This window comes from Scyliorhinus torazame, chromosome 3 (genome assembly GCF_047496885.1).
Source record: "Scyliorhinus torazame isolate Kashiwa2021f chromosome 3, sScyTor2.1, whole genome shotgun sequence".
NCBI lineage: Eukaryota > Metazoa > Chordata > Chondrichthyes > Carcharhiniformes > Scyliorhinidae > Scyliorhinus > Scyliorhinus torazame.
In genome coordinates, this window is record NC_092709.1 from 380,646,966 (window position 1) to 380,668,937 (window position 21,972).

Below are 21,972 nucleotides of genomic sequence, written 5' to 3' on the forward strand. Positions count from 1 at the left end.
ATTCCTTCAATTTAATTTTCTGCAGAAATACTCCACATGACCACTAGGGAATGCCACTGGGAAAGGCGGCTGCAGCCAAGGGCTGGTAAAGGATTGAAGGTCATTGTGGCCTCTGAGTGATATCAAATTCAAACATCCCCATTTAATTAAGGGAATCAGTTTTCAGAAAACAAATTGGTTTCATGCACTGAACCTATCTTCTCCTTCGCGTTATGCCTATTCTTCCAGGTGATTATAAATGGGAATGAGACCAGCCAGATTTTAGATAACCTGAATCCTGACACCTTATATGATGTTTCCCTTACTGCCATCTACCCAGACAAGACGGAAAGTGACGAAGTCTCAGCCTCCGAGCGTACATGTAAGTCTCCATTAGACTTTTCCACCCCCTTACCAATTATCTTCAAATATTGAAAAGAGGAGAAAGTGACATGGAAAGCACATGCTGCATATTGTGATGTGCAGCAGATCATAATGTCCTTCAGGATGGGCTGTGGGATTATTATGTTCCCCTGGGTTCTCTGCTTCTGCTGCAGTAAAGTGTATGAGGGAAGGCTGAGGGACTTGAGGCTGTTTTCGTTAGAAAGAAGAAGGTGAAGAGGTGACTTAATTGAGGCATACACGATGGTCAGAGGGTTAGATAGGGTGGACAGTATGAGCATTTCTCTTTTTAAAAATAAATTTACAGTATCCAATTCATTTTTTCCAATTAAGTGGCAATTTACCGTATTTAATTCACCGACGTTGCAGATCTTTGGGTTGTGGGGGTGAAACCCACGCAAACACGGGGAGAATGTGCAAACTCCACACGAAGAGTGACCAAGAGCCAGGCTCGAACAAAGAACAAACAAAGAACAAAGAAATGTACAGCACAGGAACAGGCCCTTCAGCCCTCCAAGCCCGTGCCGACCATACTGCCCGACTAAACTACAATCTTCTACACTTCCTGGGTCCGTATCCTTCTATTCCCATCCTATTCATATATTTGTCAAGGTGCCCCTTAAATGTCCCTATCGTCCCTGCTTCCACTACCTCCTCCGGTAGTGAGTTCCAGGCACCCACTACCCTCTGCGTAAAAAACTTGCCTCGTACATCTACTCTAAACTTTGCCCCTCTCACCTTAAACCTATGCCCCCTAGTAATTTACCCCTCTACCCTGGGGAAAAGCCTCTGACTATCCACTCTGTCTATGCCCCTCATAATTTTGTATACCTCTATCAGGTCGCCCCTCAACCTCCTTTGTTCCAGTGAGAACGAACCGAGTTTATTCAATCGCTCCTCATAGCTTATGCCCTCCATACCAGGCAATATTCTGGTAAATCTCTTCTGCACCCTCTCTAAAGCCTCCACATCCTTCTGGTAGTGTGGCGACCAGAATTGAACACTATACTCCAAGTGTGGCCTAACTAAGGTTCTATACAGCTGCAACATGACTTGCCAATTCTTATACTCAATGCCCCGGCCAATGAAGGCAAGCATGCCGTATGCCTTCTTGACTACCTTCTCCACCTGTGTTGCCCCTTTCAATGACCTGTGGACCTGTACTCCTAGATCTCTTTGACTTTCAATACTCTTGAGGGTTCTACCATTCACTGTATATTCCCTACCTGCATTAGCCCTTCCAAAATGCATTACCTCACATTTGTCCGGATTAAACTCCATCTGCCATCTCTCCGCCCAAGTCTCCAGACAATCTAATCCTGCTGTATCCTCAGACTGTCCTCATCGCTATCCGCAATTCCACCAACCTTTGTGTCGTCTGCAAACTTACTAATCAGACCAGTTACATTTTCCTCCAAATCATTTATATATACTACAAAGAGCAAAGGTCCCAGCACTGATCTACTGCATAACCACTTCCTTACCTTGCAGGTCAGCTGTTCGGGAGAGAGATCAGTTTTGGGAGCAGGCCTATTGGCTGACTGTAAATCAGGAAGGATACAAAGGGTGTGGCTGAAGTGCCTTTAGAAATGGAGTGCTGAAGGCAAACAGAGTGTATCTGAGTTTGGGTAAGGCTGAGTTCGGGTAAGAGGGGAGTGACAAAAAAAAAAAATCAAGTTAATTAAGTAAAGTAATTAACTAGTTAAGGGAATTTGGTGCTCACCTGAAGGAGGTGCAGAGAAGCAGACCTGTGAGGGAGTCTCTGGAGCAACTACATCACAGCCAGCAGGTAAGTGATTGGCTTGTAACTGGTAAGTGATTTCTCTCTCTTTGACTTTCTCCTAGCTGTGTAGTGTAGTTCAAATTTAACTTCAGGTTTAAGTCATGGCAGGAGAGCTCAGACCCGTGTCATGCTCCTCTTGTGAGATGTGGCAAGTCAGGGACCCTTCTGGTGTCCCTGACTCCTTCATCTGCAAGAAGTGTGTCCAACTGCAGCTCCTGTTAGACCGCTTGACGGCTCTGGAGCTGCGGATGGACTCACTTTGGAGCATCCGCGATGCTGAGGAAGTTGTGGAAAGCACATTCAGTGAGTTGGTCACACCGCAGATTAAAATTACTGAGGCAGATAGGGAAAGGGTGACCAACAGACAGAGGAAGAGTAGGAAGGCAGTGCAGGGATCCCCTGCGGTCATCTCCCTCCAAAACAGATTTACCGTTTTGGAAACTGTTGGGGGAGATGGCTCACCAGGGGAAGGTGGCAGCAGCCAGGTTCATGGCACCGTGGCTGGCTCTGCTGCACAGAAGGGCGGGAAAAAGAGTGGCAGAGCTATAGTGATAGGGGATTCAATCGTAAGGGGAATAGACAGGCGTTTCTGCGGACGCAAACGAGAATCCAGGTTGGTATGTTGCCTCCCTGGTGCAAGGGTCAAGGATGTCTCGGAGCGGCTGCAGGGCATTCTGGAGGGGGAGGGTGAACAGCCAGCTGTCGTGGTGCATATAGGCACCAACGATATATGTAAAAAACGGGATGAGGTCCTACGAGCTGAATTTAGGGAGTTAGGAGTTAAACTAAAAAGTAGGACCTCAAAGGTAGTAATCTCAGGATTGCTACCAGTGCCACGTGATAGTCAGAGTAGGAATGACAGGATAGCTAGGATGAATACGTGGCTTGAGAGATGGTGCAAGAGGGAGGGTTTCAAATTCCTGGGACATTGGGACCGATTCTGGGGGAGGTGGGACCTGTACAAATCGGACGGTCTGCATCTGGGTGGGACCGGAACCAATGTTCTCGGGGGGGTGTTTGCTAGTGCAGTTGGGGAGGGTTTAAACTAATGTGCCAGGGGGATGGGAACCGATGTAGGAAGTCAGTGGGGACAGAAACAAAAGGCAGGAAGGGAGAGTGTGTAAAGCATGACCAGAGAAAGCAGGGCAGAGAGCAAGGAAGGTCTACATTAAACTGCATTTATTTCAATGCAAGGGGCCTGACGGGCAAAGCGGATGAACTCAGGGCGTGAACTCAGGGCATGGACGGGCACATGGGACTGGGATATTATAGCTATGACTGAAACATGGCTAAGGGAGGGGCAGGACTGGCAGCTCAATGTTCCGGGCTACAGATGCTATAGAAAGGATAGAACAGGAGATAAGAGAGGAGGGGGAGTGGCGTTTTTGATTAGGGAGAACATCACGGCAGTACTTAGAGGGGATATATCCGAGGGTTCGCCCACTGAGTCTATATGGGTGGAACTGAAAAATAAGAAGGGAGAGATCACCTTGGTAGGACTGTACTACAGGCCCCCAAATAGTCAGCGGGAAATTGAGGAGCAAATATGTAAGGAGATTACAGATAGCTGCAAGAATAATAGGGTGGTAGTAGTAGGGGACTTTAACTTTCCCAACATTGACTGGGACAGTCATAGCATTAGGGGCTTGGATGGAGGGAAATTTGTTGAGTGTATTCAGGAGGAATTTCTCATTCAGTATGTGGATGGACCGACTAGAGAGGGGGCAAAACTTGACCTCGTCTTGGGAAATAAGGAAGGGCAAGTGATAGAAGTGCTAGTGAGGGATCACTTTGGGACAAGTGACCATAATTCCATTAGTTTTAAGATAGCTATGGAGAATGATAGGTCTGGCCCAAGAGTTAAAATTCTTAATTGGGGCAAGGCCAATTTTGATGGTATCAGACAGGAACTTGCAGAGGTAGATTGGGGGAGACTATTGGCAGACAAAGGGACGGCTGGTAAATGGGAGGCTTTTAAAAATGTGTTAACCAGGGTGCAGGGTAAGCACATTCCCTTTAGAGTGAAGGGCAAGGCTGGTAGAAGTAGGGAACCCTGGATGACTCGAGATATTGAGACTCTGGTCAAAAAGAAGAAGGAGGCATATGACGTACATAAGCAACTGGGATCAAGTAGATCCCTTGAAGAGTATAGAGATTGTCGAAATAGAGTTAAGAAGGAAATCAGGAGGGCAAAAAGGGGACATGAAATTGCTTTGGCAAATAATGCAAGGGAGAATCCAAAGAGATTCTACAGATACATAAAGGGGAAAAGAGTAACTAGGGACAGAGTAGGGCCTCTTATGGATCAACAAGGGCATTTATGTGCAGAGCCACAAGAGTTGGGTGAGATCCTGAATGAATATTTCTCATCGGTATTCACGGTGGAGAAAGGCATGGATGTTAGGAAACTAAGGGAAATAAATAGTGATGTCTTGAGAAGTGTGCATATTACAGAGGAGGAGGTGCTGGAAGTCTTAAAGCGCATCAAGGTAGATAAATCCCCGGGACCTGATGAAATGTATCCCAGGATGTTGTGGGAGGCTAGGGAGGAAATTGCGGGTCCCCTAACCGAGATATTTGAATCATCGGCAGCCACAGGTGAGGTGCCTGAAGATTGGAGAGTGGCGAATGTTGTGCCCTTGTTTAAGAAGGGCAGCAGGGAAAAGCCTGGGAACTACAGACCGGTGAGCCTAACGTCTGTAGTAGGTAAGTTGCTAGAAGGTATTCTGAGAGACAGGATCTACAAGCATTTAGAGAGGCAAGGACTGATTCGGGGCAGTCAGCATGGCTTTGTGCGTGGAAAATCATGTCTCACAAATTTGATTGAGTTTTTTGAGGGAGTGACCAAGAAGGTAGATGAGGGTAGTGCAGTAGACGTTGTCTACATGGACTTTAGCAAAGCCTTTGACAAGGTACCGCATGGTAGGTTGTTGCAGAAGGTTAAAGCTCACGGGATCCAGGGTGAGGTTGCCAATTGGATTCAAAATTGGCTGGACGACAGAAGGCAGAGGGTGGTTGTAGAGGGTTGTTTTTCAAACTGGAGGCCTGTGACCAGTGGTGTGCCTCAGGGATCGGTGCTGGGTCCACTGTTATTTGTGATTTATATTAATGATTTGGATGAGAATTTAGGAGGCATGGTTAGTAAGTTTGCAGATGACACCAAGATTGGTGGCACAGTGGATAGTGAAGAAGGTTATCTAGGATTGCAACGGGATCTTGATCAATTAGGCCAGTGGGCCGACGAATGGCAGATGGAGTTTAATTTAGATAAATGTGAGGTGATGCATTTTGGCAGATCGAATCAGGCCAGGACCTACTCAGTTAATGGTATGGCGTTGGGGAGAGTTATAGAACAAAGAGATCTAGGAGTACAGGTTCATAGCTCCTTGAAGGTGGAGTCGCAGGTGGACAGGGTGGTGAAGAAGGCATTCGACATGCTTGGTTTCATTGGTCAGAACATTGAATATAGGAGTTGGGACGTCTTGTTGAAGTTGTACAAGACATTGGTACGGCCACACTTGGAATACTGTGTGCAGTTCTGGTCACCCTATTATAGAAAGGATATTATTCAACTAGAAAGAGTGCAGAAAAGATTTACTAGGATGTTGCCGGGACTTGATGGTTTGAGTTATAAGGAGAGGCTGGATAGACTGGGACTTTTTTCCCTGGAGCGTAGGAGGCTTAGGGGTGATCTTATAGAGGTCTATAAAATAATGAGGGGCATAGATAAGGTAGATAGTCAACATCTTTTCCCAAAGGTAGGGGAGTCTAAAACTAGAGGGCATAGGTTTAAGGTGAGAGGGGAGAGATTCAGAAGGGCCCAGAGGGGCAATTTCTTCACTCAGAGGGTAGTGAGTGTCTGGAATGGGCTGCCAGAGGTAGTAGTAGAAGCGGGTACAATTGTGTCTTTCAAAAAGCATTTAGATGGTTACATGGGTAAGATGGGTATAGAGGGTTATGGGCCAAGTGCGGGCATCTGGGACTAGCTTAATGGTAAAAAACTGGGCGGCATGGACTGGTTGGGCCGAAGGGCCTGTTTCCATGCTGTAAACTTCTATGATTCTATGATCCCTGTGGAACACCACTGGTCACAGCCCTCCAATGAGAAAAGCATCCCTCCATTGCTATCCTCTGCATTCTATGGCCTAGCCAGTTCTGTATCCACCTTGCCAGTTCACCCCTGATCCCGTGTGACTTCACCTTTTGTACTAGTCTACCATGAGGGACCTTGTCAAAGGCCTTACTGAAGTCCATATAGACAACATCTACTGCCCTACCTGCATCAATCATCTTCGTAACCTCCTCGAAAAACTCTATCAAGTTAGTGAGACACGACCTCCCCTGCACAAAACCGTGCTGCCTCTCACTAATACGTCCATTTGCTTCCAAATGGGAGTAGATCCTGTCTCGAAGAATTCTCTCCAGTAATTTCCCTACCACTGAAGTAAGGCTCACCGGCCTGTAGTTCCCGGGATTATCCTTGCTACCCTTCTTAAACAGAGGAACAACATTGGCTATTCTCCAGTCCTCCGGGACATCCCCTGAAGACAGCGAGGATCCAAAGATTTCTGTCAAGGCTTCAGCAATTTCCTCTCCAGCCTCCTTCAGTATTCTGGGGTAGATCCCATCCGACCCTGGGGACTTATCTACCTTAATATTTTTTAAGACACCCAACACCTCGTCTTTTTGGATCACAATGTGACCCAGGCTATCTACACCCCCTTCTCCAGACTCAACATCTACCAATTCCTTCTCTTTGGTGAATACTGATGCAAAGTATTCATTTAGTACCTCGCCCATTTCCTCTGGCTCCTCACATAGATTCCCTTGCCTATCCTTCAGTGGGCCAACCCTTTCCCTGGCTACCCTCTTGCTTTTTATGTACGTGTAAAAAGCCTTGGGATTTTCCTTAACCCGATTTGCCAATGACTTTTCATGACCCCTTCTAGCCCTCCTGACTCCTTGCTTAAGTTCCTTCCTACTTTCCTTATATGCCACACAGGCTTCGTCTGTTCCCAGCCTTTTAGCCCTGACAAATGCATCCTTTTTCTTTTTGACGAGGCCTACAACATCACTCGTCATCCAAGGTTCCCGAAAATTGCCGTATTTATCTTTCTTCCTCACAGGAACATGCCTGTCCTGTATTCCTTTCAACTGACACTTGAAAGCCTCCCACATGTCAGATGTTGATTTGCCCTCAAACATCCGCCCCCAATCTATGTTCTTCAGTTCCCGCCTAATATTGTTATAATTAGCCTTCCCCCAATTTAGCACATTCATCCTCGGACCACTCTTATCCTTGTCCACCAGTACTTTAAAACTTACTGAATTGTGGTCACTGTTACCGAAATGCTCCCCTACTGAAACATCTACCACCTGGCCGGGCTCATTCCCCAATACCAGGTCCAGTACCGCCCCTTCCCTAGTTGGACTGTTTACATATTGTTTTAAGAAGCCCTCCTGGATGCTCCTTATAAACTCCGCCCCGTCTAAGCCCCTGGCACTAAGTGAGTCCCAGTCAATATTGGGGAAGTTGAAGTCTCCCATCACCACAACCCTGTTGTTTTTACTCTTTTCCAAAATCTGTCTACCTATCTGCTCCTCCATCTCCCGCTGGCTGTTGGGAGGCCTGTAGTATACCCCCAACATTGTGACTGCACCCTTCTTATTCCTGATTTCTACCCATATAGCCTCACTGCCCTCGGAGGTGTCCTCTCGCAGTACAGCTGTGATATTCTCCCGAACAAGTAGCGCAACTCCGCCTCCCCTTTTACATCCCCCTCTATCCCGCCTGAAACATCTAAATCCTGGAACGTTTAGCTGCCAATCCTGCCCTTCCCTCAACCAGGTCTCTGTAATGCCAACAACATCATAGTTCCAAGTAGTAATCCAAGCTCTAAGTTCATCTGCCTTACCCGTAATGCTCCTTGCATTAAAACATATGCACTTCAGGCCACCAGACCCGCTGTGTTCAGCAACTTCTCCCCGTCTGCTCTGCCTCAGAGCCACACTGTCCCTATTCCCTAGTTCTCCCTCAATGCTCTCACCTTCTGACCTATTGCTCCCCTGCCCACCCCCTGCCATACTAGTTTAAACCTGGGACCTCGTGCCGTGAGACTGCCGTGCTACCACTGTGCCACCGTGCTGCACTCGTGAGAAACTTTCTCTTTGGATGGTGATGGCTAGCACGAGGGGACATAGCTTTAAATTGAGGAGAGATGCATATATGACAGATGTCAGAGGTAGGTTCTTTACTCAGAGAGTAGTAAGGGCATGGAATTCCCTGCCACAAAACAGTAGTGGAATCGCCAACATTAAGGGCATTGGATAAACATATGGACGATAAGGGAATAGTGTAGACGGGCTTTAGAGTGGTTTCACAGGTTGGCGCAACATCGAGGGCCGACGGGCCTGGACTGCGCTGTAATGTTCTATGTTCTATGTTCTTAAGCGCCTCGGGAGATTTTACAGCATTAAAGGCACTACATAAATGCAAGTTACTGGCGAACAGTGCTAATATCTCAAATTTTTACTCGTATGGCCTTCCTTCCCTCACCATTTCTACTCTGTCAGATACTGTTACATTTCTGTTCCATGTGCACATTTATGGTCTCATTCTTCTCACACAGTGGATCGCCCAGCACCATCAAACCTACGCTTCTCGAACGTCAGCGCGAACAGTTTGCAGATCGACTGGGATCATGGATCGCCGGAAGTGGCCCTCTACAAACTCAGCTGGGTTCCATCTGGGGGAACGGAGAAAAAAGAGGTGATGAAATCCATGCTTTCTGCTTCTGGGTAGCTCCAGCTGATTTTTAAATTTGCCTTGCAACATGCGAGTGTGAAGCAAAACCGCTGTCAGACAGATCTCTCTGGATGAAAATGTTCCTCCTTTCCAGCAAAGATGTTTCATTGAATCCTTGTCATCCTTTCCACACTTGCTAATGAGTTGCATTCGCTGCTGGTCGTGGGGTCATGATCGCATTGAAAACGGCAGGTATTTTCCATTCCCAACAGGGACAGGCAAAGTGACGGGCAGGACTGGAACATTTGGAGATCTGCCAAAACTCAATTGGGTGGGATGAGCTCTTTAAACCATAACCTGCAAAAACATAAGCACATTCTTTCCGAATGGCATTACTGTACTACACCGTGATCAGAAAGCTGCTTTCCGCGTGGACCATATGCTCCTTAGTATTAAGATGTTGGGCTCAGTTGACCCACTCAAAGAAGAGCATTGGCGCAATGATCAAAACAGTCCAAATTAGTTTATTCCTTCAATTTAATTTTCCGCAGAAATACTCCACATGACCACTAGGGAATGCCACTGGTAAAGGCGGCTGCAGCCAAGGGCTGGTAAAGCATTTTAAGGTCATTGTGGCCCCTGAGTGATATCAAATTCAAACACCCCCATTTAATTAAGGGAATCAGTTTTCAGAAAACAAATTGGTTTCATGCACTGAACCTATCTTGTCCTTTGCTTTATGCCTATTCTTCCAGATGATTATAAATGGTTATGAGACCAGCCAGGTTTTAGATGACCTGAATCCTGACACCTTATATGATGTTTCCCTTACTGCCATCTACCCAGACAAGACGGAAAGTGACGAAGTCTCAGCCTCCGAGCGTACATGTAAGTCTCCATTAGTCTTTTCCACCCCCTTACCAATAATCTTCAAATGTTGAAAAGAGAACAAAGTGATATGGAAAGCACATGCTGCATATTGTGATGTGCAGCAGATCATAATGGCCTTCAGGAAGGGCTGTGGGATTATTATGTTCCCCTGGGTTCTCTGCTTCTGCTGCAGAAAAGTGTATGAGGGAAGGCTGACAGACTAGAGGCAGTTTTCGTTAGAGAGAAGAAGGTTAAGAGGTGACTTAATTGAGGCATACACGATGATCAGAGGGTTAGATAGGTTGGACGGTGAGAGTATTTTTCTTTTTTAAAATAAATTTACAGTATCCAATTCATTTTTTCCAATTAAGTGGCTATTTACCGTATTTAATTCACCGACGTTGCAGATCTTTGGGTTGTGGGGGCGAAACCCACGCAAACACGGGGAGAATGTGCAAACTCCATACGAAGAGTGACCAGAGTCAGGCTCGAACCTGGGACCTCGTGCCGTGAGACTACCGTGCTACCACTGCTCCACCGTGCTGCCCTCGTGAGAACCTTTTCCTTTGGATGGTGATGGCTAGCACAAGGGGACATAGCTTTAAATTGAGGAGAGATGCATATATGACAGATGTCAGAGGTAGGTTATTTACTCAGAGAGTAGTAAGGGCGTGGAATTCCCTGACGCAAAACAGTAGTGGAATCGCCAACATTAAGGGCATTGGATAAACATATGGACGATATGGGAATAGTGTAGATGGGCTTTAGAGTGGTTTCACAGGTCGGCACAACACCGAGGGCCGAAGGGCCTGGACTGCGCTGTAATGTTCTATGTTCTATGTTCTTAAGTGCCTCGGGAGATTTTACAGCATTAAAGGCACTACATAAATGCACGTTATTGGCGAACAGAGCTAATATCTCAAATCTTTGCTCATATGGCCTCCCTTCCCTCACCATTTCTACTCTGTTAGATTCTGTTACATTTCTGCTCCATGTGCACATTTATGGTCTCATTCTTCTCACACAGTGGATCGCCCAGCACCATCAAACCTACGCTTCTCGAACGTCAGTGCGAACAGTTTGCAGATCGACTGGGATCATGGATCGCCGGATGTGGCCCTCTACAAACTCAGTTGGGTTCCATCTGGAGGAACGGACAAAAAAGAGGTGATGAAATCCATGCTTTCTGCTTCTGGGTAGCTCCAGCTGATTTTTAAATTTGCCTTGCAACATGCGAGTGTGAAGCAAAACAGCTGTCAGACAGATCTCTCTGTATGAAAATGTTCCTCCTTTCCAGCGAAGATGTTTCATTGCATCCTTGTCATCCTTTCCACACTTGCTAATGAGTTGCATTCTCTGCTCGTCGTGGGGGAATGATCGCATTGAAAACGGCAGGTATTTTCCATTCTCAACAGGGACAGGCAAAGTGACGGGCCGGACTGGAAAATTTGGCGATCTGCCAAAACTCAATTGGGTGGGATGAGGTCTTTAAACCATAACCTGCAAAAACATAAGCACATTCTTTCCGAATGGCATTACTGTACTACACCGTGATCAGAAAGCTGCTTTCCGCATGGACCATATGCTCCTTAGTATTAAGATGTTGGGCTCAGTTGACCCACTCAAAGAAGAGCATTGGCGCAATGACCAAAACAGTCCAAATTAGTTTATTCCTTCAATTTAACTTTCTGCAGAAATACTCCACATGACCACTAGGGAATGCCACTGGGAAAGGGGGCTGCAGCCACGGCTGGTAAAGGATTTAAGGTCATTGTGGCCCCTGAGTGATATCAAATTCAAACACCCCCATTTAATTAAGGGAATCAGTTTTCAGAAAACAAATTGGTTTCATGCACTGAACCTATCTTGACCTTCGCTTTATGCCTATTCTTCCAGATGATTATAAATGGTTATGAGACCAGCCAGGTTTTAGACAACCTGGATCCTGACACCTTATATGATGTCTCCCTTACTGCCATCTACCCAGACAACACGGAAAGTGACGAAGTCTCAGCCTCCGAGCTTACATGTAAGTCTGTAGTATAGAAAAATCTCCATTAGTCTTTTCTACCCCATTACCAGTTATCTTCAAATATTGAAAAGAGGACAAAGTGACATGGAAAGCACATGCTGCATATTTTGATGTGCAGCAGACCATAATGTCCTTCAGGATGGACTGTGGGATTAGTATGTTCCCCTGGGTTCTCTGCTTCTGTTGCAGAAAAGTGTATGAGGGAAGGCTGGGGGACTTGAGGCTGTTTTCGTTAGAGAGAAGAAGGTTAAGAGGTTACTTCATTAAGGCATACAAGATGTTCAGAGTATTAGATAGGCTGGACAGTGAGAGCCTTTTTCCTCGGATGGTGATGTCTAGCAGGAGGGGACATAGCTTTAAATTGAGGGGATATAGATATAGGACAGATGTCAGAGGTAGGTTCTTTACTCAGAGAGTAGTAAGGGTGTGGAATGCCCTGCCTGCAACAGCAGTGGACTCGCCAACATTAAGGGCATTTAAATGGTCATTGAATAAACATATGGACGATAAGGGAATAGTGTCGATCGGCTTTAGAGTGATTTCACAGGTCGGCGCAACACCAAGGGACGAAGGGCCTGGACTGTGCTGTAATGTTTTACGTTCTATGTTCTTAAGTGCATCGGGAGATTTTACTGCATTAAAGGCACAGTATAATTGCAAGTTATTGGCGAACAGTGCCAGTATCTCAAATCTTTGCTAATATGGCCTTCCTTCCCTCACCATTTCTACTCTTTCAGATTCTGTTACATTTCTGCTCCATGTGCACATTTATGGTCTCATTCTTCTCACACAGTGGTTGACCGAGGACCATCTAACCTACGCTTCTCGGACGTCAGGGGGAACCGTTTCCGTATCCACTGGGATCATGGATCGAGGGATGTGGCCCTCTACAAACTCAGCTGGGTTCCATGTAGGGGCACGGACAAAAAAGAGGTGATGAAATCCATGCTTTCTGCTTCTGGGTAGCTCCAGCTGATTTTTAAATTTGCCTTGCAACATGCGAGTGTGAAGCAAAACCGCTTTCAGACAGATCTCTCTGTATGAAAATGTTCCTCCTTTCCAGCAAAGATGTTTCAATGCATCCTTGTCATCCTTTCCACATTTGCTAATGAGTTGCATTCTCTGCTGGTCATGGGGGCATGATCGCATTGAAAACGGCAGATATTTTCCATTCCCAACAGTGACAGGCAAAGTGTCGGGCAGGACTGGAAAATTTGGGGATCTGCCAAAACTCAATTGGGTGGGATGAGCTCTTTAAACCATAACCTGCAAAAACATAAGCACATTCTTTCCGAATGGCACTACTGTACTACACCGTGATCAGAAAGCTGCTTTCCGCATGGACCATATGCTCCTTAGTTGGGCTCAGTTGACCCACTCAAAGAAGAGCATTTGCGCAATGAACAAAACAGTCCAAATTAGTTTATTCCATCAATTTAATTTTCTGCAGAAATACTCCACATGACCACTAGGGAATGCCACTGGTAAAGGCGGCTGCAGCCAAGGGCTGTTAAAGGATTTAAGGGCATTGTGGCCCCTGAGTGATATAAATTCAAACACCCCCATTTAATTAAGGCAATCAGATGTCAGAAAACAAATTGGTTTCATGCACTGAACCTATCTTGACCTTCGCTTTATGCCTATTCTTCCAGATGATTATAAATGGGAATGAGACCAGCCAGGTTTTAGATAACCTGAATCCTGACACCTTTTATGATGTTTTCCTTACTGCTATCTACCCAGACAATACGGAAAGTGACGAAGTCTCATCCTTCCAGCGTACATGTAAGTCTGTAGTATATATAAATCTCCATTAGTCTTTTCTACCCCCTTACCAATTATCTTCAAATATTGAAAAGAGGACAAAGTGACATGAAAGCACATGCTGCTTATTGTGATGTGCAGCAGATCATAATGTCCTTCAGGATGGGCTGTGGGATTAGTATGTTCCCTGAATTATCTGCTTCTGCTGCAACAAAGTGTCTGAGGGAAGGCTGAGGGACTTGAGGCTGTTTTCGTTAGAGAGAAGGTTAAGAGGTGACTTAATTGAGGCATACAAGATGATCAGAGTATTAGATAGGGTGGACAGTGAGAGCCTTTTTCCTCGGATGGTGATGTCTTGCACGAGGGGACAGAGCTTTAAATTGAGGAGAGATAGATATATGACAGATCTCCGAGGTAGGTTCTTTACTCAGAGAGTAGTAAGGGCGTGGAATGCCCTGCCTGCAACAGTAGTGGACTCGCCAACACTAAGGGCATTCAAATGGTCATTGGATAAACATATGGACGACAAGGGAATAATGTATATGGGCTTTAGAGTGATTTCACAGGTCGGTGCAACATCGAGGGCCGAAGGGCCTGGACTGCGCTGTAATGTTCTATATTCTATGTTCTTAAGTGCCTCGGGAGATTTTACGATTATAGACACTGTATAAATGCAAGTTATTGGCGAACAGTGCTAGTATCTCAAATCTTTGCTCATACGGCCTCCCTTCCTTCACCATTTCTACTCGGCCAGATTCTGTTACATTTCTGCGCCATGTGCACATTTAAGATCTCATTCTTCTCACACAGTGGTTGACCGAGGACCATCAAACCTACGCTTCTCAGACATCAAGGGGAACCGTTTGCAGATCGACTGGGATCATGGATCGCCGGATGTGGTCCACTACAGACTCAGCTGGGTTCCATCTGGGGGAACGGACAAAAAAGAGGTGATGAAATCCATGCTTTCTGCTTCTGGGTAGCTCCAGCTGATTTTTAAATTTGCCTTGCAACATGCGAGTGTGAAGCAAAACCGCTGTCAGACAGATCTCTCTGTATGAAAATGTTCCTCCTTTTCAGCAAAGACGTTTCATTGCATCCTTGTCATCCTTTCCAGACTTGCTAATGAGTTGCATTCTCTGCTGGTCGTGGGGGCATGATCGTATTGAAAACGGCAGGTATTTTCCATTCCCAACAGGGACAGGCAAAGTGACGGGCAGGACTGGAAAATTTGGAGATCGGCCAAAACTCAATTGGGTGGGATGAGCTCTTTAAACCATAACCTGCAAAAACATAAGCACATTCTTTCCGAATGGCATTACTGTACTACACCGTGATCAGAAAGCTGCTTTCCGCATGGACCATATGCTCCTTAGTATTAAGATGTTGGGCTCAGTTGACCCACTCAAAGAAGAGCATTGGCGCAATGACCAAAACAGTCCAAATTAGTTTATTCCTTCAATTTAATTTTCTGCAGAAATACTCCACATGACCACTAGGGAATGCCACTGGGAAAAGTGGCTGCAGCCAAGCGCTGTTAAAGGATTTTAAGGTCATTGTCGCCCCTGAGTGATATCAAATTCAAACAACCCCATTTAATTAAGGCAATCAGTTTTCAGAAAACAAATTGGTTTCATGCACTGAACCTATCTTGACCTTCGCTTTATGCCTATTCTTCCAGATGATTATAAATGGGAATGAGACCAGCCAGGTTTTAGATAACCTGAATCCTGACACCTTATATGATGTTTCCCTTACTGCCATCTACCCAGACAATACGGAAAGTGACGAAGTCTCAGCCTCCGAGCGTACATGTAAGTCTGTAGTATATAAAAATCTCCATTAGTCTTTTCTACCCCCTTACCAATTATCTTCAAATATTGAAAAGAGGACAAAGTGACATGGAAAGCACATGCTGCATATTGTGATGTGCAGCAGAGTATAATGTCCTTCAGGATGGGCTGTGGGATTAGTATGTTCCCCTGGATACTCTGCTTCTGCTGCAGCAAAGTGAATCGATTGGCTTCATTGACTAGCCTGCTTGTGTCCAATATTCCTGGGCCATGCTGCACCTTCAGCCCGATAGAACTATAAAACCATAGAATTCCGACAGTGTAGAAGGAGGCCATTTGCCCCAGGGTGTCTGCACCGACCCTCTGAAAGACCACCCGATCTAGCCCCACTCCCCTGCCCAATCCTTGAGACCCCACCTAATCTGCACATCTGGGACTATTTAGCATGACCAATCCACCTAATCTGCACATCTGGGACTGTGGGAGGAAACTGGAGGACCCAGAGGAAACCCACGCAGACACGGAGAGAACATACAAACGCCACACAGACAATCTACCAAGGCAGGAATTGAACCCAGTTCTCTGGCGCTGTGAGGCAGCAGTGAAAACCCAACCCCTGAATAATCTATGCCTCCCTCAACTTGCCTCTTCTTTTATTTAAGGAACCCACTCCCCAACCGCTTATCTATTCATTATAGAAAAATGATTGGCCTCACCCCATTTCCCCATTACCTTGGCATAACTTGTCTGTACAAAGGTAAATAACAATCAATTTGTATTTATCTACCATATTTCAACAGTCTCAAGTAACTTTACTGGATGATATCAGCAGATTGCTAATCATTTAAGTTAAACTAGTGATGTTTGTTTTTATAGAACTTAAAAAAAATATTGCCCCTACCGTTTTGCTGAAGTCAGGTGAAAGGGGCGGAATGTGGCACAGTAACTCGCACTGGGACCGTGGCACTGAGAAGACAGAGTGGTGGTGGATGGAAAATTTTCTGACTGGAGACCAGTTACCAGCGGTGTACCAGTGCTGGGTCCTCTGCTATTTGTGATTTTTATCAATGACTTGGAGGAGGGGGCTGAAGGGTGGGTCAGTACATTTGCTGATGACACCAAGATTGGTGGAGTAGTGGATGAGGTGGAGGGCTGTTGTAGGCTGCAAAGAGACATTGATAGGATGCAGAGCTGGGCCGAAAAATGGCAGATGAAGTTTAACCCTGATAAGTGCGAGGTGATTCATTTTGGTAGAAAAAATTTAAATGTGGATTACAGGGTCAACAGCAGGGTTCTGAGGAATGTGGAGGAACAGAGAGATATTGGGGTTCATGTCCACAGATCTCTGAAGGTTGCCACTCAAGTGGATAGAGCTGTGAAGAAGGCTTATAGTGTGTTTGATGCACGATCAATTGCACAAAGACTAAAGTTGGGTACAACTGTGGTTTTATTACAGTCAGATGCGTGGCCTCCTGCTGCAGCTGGCGAAATGGCAGGGCACTGGAGGTCATGCATATTTATGCAGTTCTCTGTGGGTGGAGCCAGCCGGCAGGAGCTACCGGCGAACCTGTAGTGCAGGTCCTACCTTACATCTCTTATTACAGTGGTTCACCACATTCACACCCTGTTAAGAATGAGTCCGGCGGGGGTGACGTGAAACTATACACAATTAGTGCAATTATGTACAGTGGTAGGGAAAGAAAAGTCCATGTTGACGGTCCGGAGTCCGTCAAAGGTTCAGCCGGTCCGGTGCTTTGGTGCTTCGTTGGGAGTGGCGTAACGGTGGCGAAGTCGGTGCTGGCGGTGGTGGAGATGGCACCGATGGCGGTGGTGGCGGTGCTGATGCTGGCCAGTCATCGGGGAACACCGGGAGAGTGCAGAAATCCTCTTCGTCCTCTTGTGCGGAAAAGGGGAGGGGGTTGGACTGGTGGGGTCAATATTGGCGGCGCGGTGGGAGGTGGGGGGGCGCATTGGTGAGGGGGGGTGTTGGGGTGGAACCTGACGGTGCCAGGTCCCTGAGTGAGACAGTATCTTGGCGGCCGTCAGGGAACATATTGAGGGTTGGCGTGGAGCAGGTGAACCCTGTCCACCAAGGGGTCCGCCTTGCGGAGTCGGACGTGCCTACAGAGAAGGACCGATGCTGGCGCAGCGAGCCAAGTCGGGAGCGACACCCCGGATGTGGACTTCCTGGGGAAGGTAAAAACACGTTAATGGGGTGTGCTATTAGTGGCGTGCACAATAGTGACCGGATGGAGTGTAGAGCGTCAGGGAGGACCTCCTGCCAGCGAGAGGCTGGTAGGTTCCTGGACCATAGGGCCAGCTGGACTGCCCTCCAAACCGTCCCATTCTCCCGTTCTACTTGCCTGTTTCCCCGGGGGTTGTAGCTGGTCGTCCTGCCTGTAGGTGATACCCCTGCTGAGCAGGAACTGACGCAGCTCATCGCTCATGAATGAGGATCCCCTGTCACTGTGGATGTAGGTGGGGAAACCGAACAGAGCGAAGATGGTGCTGAGGGCCTTGGTGACGGTGGCAGACGTCATATCGGGGCATAGGATGGCGAAGGGGAATCTGGAGTACTCATCAACCACACTGAGAATGTACGTGTTACGGTCGGTGAAGGGGAGGGGCCCTTTGAAATCCACGCTGAGGCGTTCAAAGGGGTGGGAAGCCTTCACCAGGCGCACACGGTCCCGCCGGTAGAAGTGCGGCTTGCACTCCGCACAGACCTGGCAGTCCCTGGTGACTGTCCGTACTTCCTCGACAGAGTGGGGCAGATTGCGAGCTTTGACCAGATGGTACAATCGAGTGACCCCCGGGTGACGAAGGCTGTCATGTAGGGCCCGGAGTTGGTCCACTTGTGCGCTGGCACATGTACCTCGGGAGAGGGCGTCTGGGGGCTCGCTCAGTTTACCGGGGAGATAAAAGATCTCGTAATTATAGGTGGAGAGCTCGATTCTCCACCGCAAGATTTTATCATTTTTGATCTTGCCCCGCTGTGTGTTATTGAACATGAAGGCTACTGACCGTTGGTCAGTGAGGAGAGTGAATCTCTTACCGGCCAGGTAATACCTCCAATGCCGCACAGTTTCAACGATAGCTTGGGCCTCCTTTTCGATGAATGAGTGTCGAATTTCAGAGGCATGAAGGGTGCGGGAAAAGAATGCCACGGGTCTGCCTGCCTGGTTTAGGGTGGCGGCAAAGGCGAGGCCTGAAGCGTCGCTTTCTATTTGGAAAGGCAGTGACTCGTCCACTGCGCACATCCCGACCTTGGCGATGTCTGCTCTGATGCGGGCGAAAGCGTGTTGTGCCTCGGCCGCGAGGGGGAATAGGGTGGACTGAATGAGTGGGCGGGCCTTGTCCGCATAGTTTGGGACTCACTGAGCGTAGTCGGAAAAGAACCCCAGGCAGCGTTTGAAGGCCTTGGGGCAGTAGGGGAGGGGAGGTTCCATGAGGGGCCGCATGCCGGTCGGGGTCGGGCCCGAGAAGTCCGTTTTGGACTATATTTCATAGAATTTACAGTGCAGAAGGAGGCCATTCGGCCCATCGAGTCTGCACCGGCTCTCGGAAAGAGCACCCTACCGAAGCCCACACCTCCACCCTATCCCCATAACCCAGTAACCCCACCCAACACTAAGGGCAATTTTGGACACTAAGGACAATTTAACATGGCCAATCCACCTGACCTGCACATCTTTGTGGGAGGAAACCGGAGCACCCGGAGGAAACCCACGCACACACGGGGAGGATGTGCAGACTCCGCACAGACAGTGACCCAAGCCGGGAATCGAACCTGGACCCTGGAGCTGTGAAGCAATTGTGCTAACCACTATGCTACCATATAGCCAAGAATGGCTAACCGGATCGTGCTGAACACACACTTACTTCTCTTTGTTGTAGGTCAGGTTGAGAAGAGTGGCAGTGTGGAGGAACTTATCGAGGTTGGCATCGTGGTCCTGCTGGTCATGACCGCAGATGGTGACAATATCTAAGTACGGAAAGGTGGCCCGCAAACCGTACTGGTCGACCATTCGGTCCATCTCTCTTTGGAAGACCGAGACCCAATGTGCGACAAGGAAAGGGACCCTAAGGAAGTGGTAGAGGTGACCGTCCACCTCGAAGGGAGTGTATGGCCGATCCGACTTCCGGATGGAGAGCTGGTTGTAGGTGGATTTCAGGTCAATTGTTGAGAAGGCCCGGTACTGCGCAATCTGATTGACCATATCAGATATGCGTGGGAGGGGGTATGCATCGAGCTGCGTGTACCGATTGATGGTCTGGCTGTAGACCACGATCATCCTGTGTTTCTCCCCAGTTTTAACCACTACCACTTGGGCTCTCCAGGAGCTGTTGCTGGCCTCGATAATACCCTCCTTAAGCAGCCGCTGGACTTCAGACCTGATGAAGGTCTTGTCCTGGGTGCTGTACCGTCTGTTCCTAGCGGCAACGGGCTTGCAATCCGCAGTTAGATTGGCAAAAAGGGAGGGGGGATCGACCTTGAGGGTCGCGAGGCCGCAAACGGTAAGGGGGGGTAAGGGCCCGCCGAATTTGAGGGTGAGGGTCTGGAGGTTGCACTGGAAGTCCAGGCCCAACAGGAGTGCAGCGCAGAGATTAGGAAGGACATAGAGGCGGAAGTTACTAAATTCTACACCCTGGACAGTGAGGGTGACAGTACAAAAGCCTCGGATCCGGAGGCTAGGGAGATTCTTTGATTGGCAGGGTGGACCGTGAGGGAGCAGCGCGTTACCGTATCTGGGTGAACAAAGCTTTCGGTGCTCCCGGAGTACAGCAGGCACGAGGTCGTGTGGCCGTTGATTTTAACCGTCATCGACGCGGTGGCCAGGTTGTACGGGCGAGATTGGTCCAGCGTCATCGAAGCGAGCTGTGGGTAGTATTCGGATGTTTCGGGTGGCGAGCGTGTGCAGTTCCAATGTCGGGATGTCCGGAGAACCTGTGGGGGACAAGATCGAGGCGCCCATGGTATGCACATTGCGCGGTTGGGACAAGATGGCGGCGCCCATGGGGCGCATGTGACCAAAGGGGAACAAGATGGCGATGCCCATTGGTTGCACATGGACCCGGGAGGAGAAGATGGTGGCTCCAATTGTGCGTCTGGCGTGGGGGAGGGGGCGATAGCGGGCGCGATTGCAGCGACTGCGCGGGCCTGGCACACAGCCACGAAGTGGCCCTTTTTACTGCAGGCTTCACAAACTGCAGGGCGGGCCGGGCAGTGTTGGCGGGGGTGCTTCTGCTGACCACAGAAGTAGCAGCGGGGACCCCCGGGGTGCACGGATCGGCATGCGGCGCAGGCATATTGGGAAGGCAGGGCCCCGGCTGAGGAGGTCGTCGGCGGGGTCCAGGAGGGCTAGGAAGGAGTAGAAGGTTGGGCAGCGCGGCGGGAGAGGTACGATTGTACTTTACGGGATGCGACCGTCATGGAGAGTGCCAATGTTTTCGTCTCTGACAGTTCAAGCGTGGCCCCTTCCAGTTATCGTTCTCGGACGCGGTCCGACGCAATCCCCGTCACGAAAGCATCGCGCATGAGGAGATTCGCGCGTTCGGCGGCCGTTACGGCCTGACAGTCACAGTCCCGGACGAGTGGAATTAGTCCGCCAGAAGTCTTCGATGGACTCACCAGGTAGTTGCGAGCAGGTGGCGAGTACATGCCTGGTGAAGAGCGTGTTCGCCTTCTGTGTGTAGTGTTCCTTAAGGAGGTCCATTGCTTTTGTGTAATTTCTGGCGTCTTGGATCAACGGGAACACGCTGGAGCTCAGTCTGGAGTACAGGACGTTTATCTTCTGAGCCTCCGTTGGCTCGGAGTCCGCAGCCTTGATGTAAGCCTCGAAACATGCTAGCCAGTGAGTAAAGTCTTTTCTGGCGTCGGGCGAGTGCGGATCCAGCTGCAGGCGGTCGGGCTTAATTCTGATATCATTCTGTGGAAAGTCTGACTGTAATAAATTGATGCACGATCAATTGCACAAAGACGCAGATTGGGTACAACTGTGGCTTTATTACAGTCAGATGCGTGGCCTCCTGCTGCAGCTGGCGAAATGGCAGGGCACTGGAGGTCATGCATATTTATACAGTTCTCTGTGGGCGGAGCCAGCCGGCAGGAGCTACCGGCGAACCTGCAGTGCAGGTCTACCTTACATCTCCTATTACAGTGGTTCACCACAGTGTTAGCGTTGATTAACAGGGGGCTCGAGTTTAATAGCCGCGGGGTTATGCTGCAACTATACATGACCCTAGTGAGACCACATTTGGAGTATTGTGTGCAGTTCTGGTCACCTTATTAAAGGAAGGATGTGGAAGCATTGGAATGGATGCAAAGGAGATTTACCAGGATGCTGCCTGGTTCGCAAGATAGGTCTTATGAGGAAAGGTTGAGGGAGCCAGGGCTTTTCTCTTTGGAGTGGAGGAGAATGAGAGGCGACTTAATAGAGGTTTCTAAGATGATGAGGGGGATAGATAGAGTGGACATTCAGAGACTATTTCCCCGGGTGGATGTAGCTGTTACAAGGGGGCATAACTATCAGGTTCAGGGTGGGAGATATAGGAGGGATGTCCGAGGTAGGTTCTTTACTCAGAGAGTGGTTAGGGTGTGGAA

General features: G+C 48.3%; 1 protein-coding gene across 1 annotated transcript in view; it reads left to right on the forward strand.

Annotated features, from left to right (window-relative positions):
* Positions 1-233: 233 nt before the first annotated feature.
* The window catches only part of LOC140409654 (collagen alpha-1(XII) chain-like), a 132,893-nt gene continuing 111,154 nt past the window's right edge, over positions 234-21,972 (forward strand). Inside the window, exons 1-9 of the mRNA XM_072497987.1 lie at positions 234-361; positions 8,794-8,933; positions 9,665-9,797; positions 10,807-10,946; positions 11,676-11,808; positions 12,605-12,744; positions 13,464-13,596; positions 14,386-14,525; positions 15,257-15,389. Coding sequence (XP_072354088.1) covers positions 9,665-9,797; positions 10,807-10,946; positions 11,676-11,808; positions 12,605-12,744; positions 13,464-13,596; positions 14,386-14,525; positions 15,257-15,389 — 952 coding nt within the window. The 5' untranslated portion in view covers positions 234-361; positions 8,794-8,933. The remainder of the gene's footprint in view (positions 362-8,793; positions 8,934-9,664; positions 9,798-10,806; positions 10,947-11,675; positions 11,809-12,604; positions 12,745-13,463; positions 13,597-14,385; positions 14,526-15,256; positions 15,390-21,972) is intronic.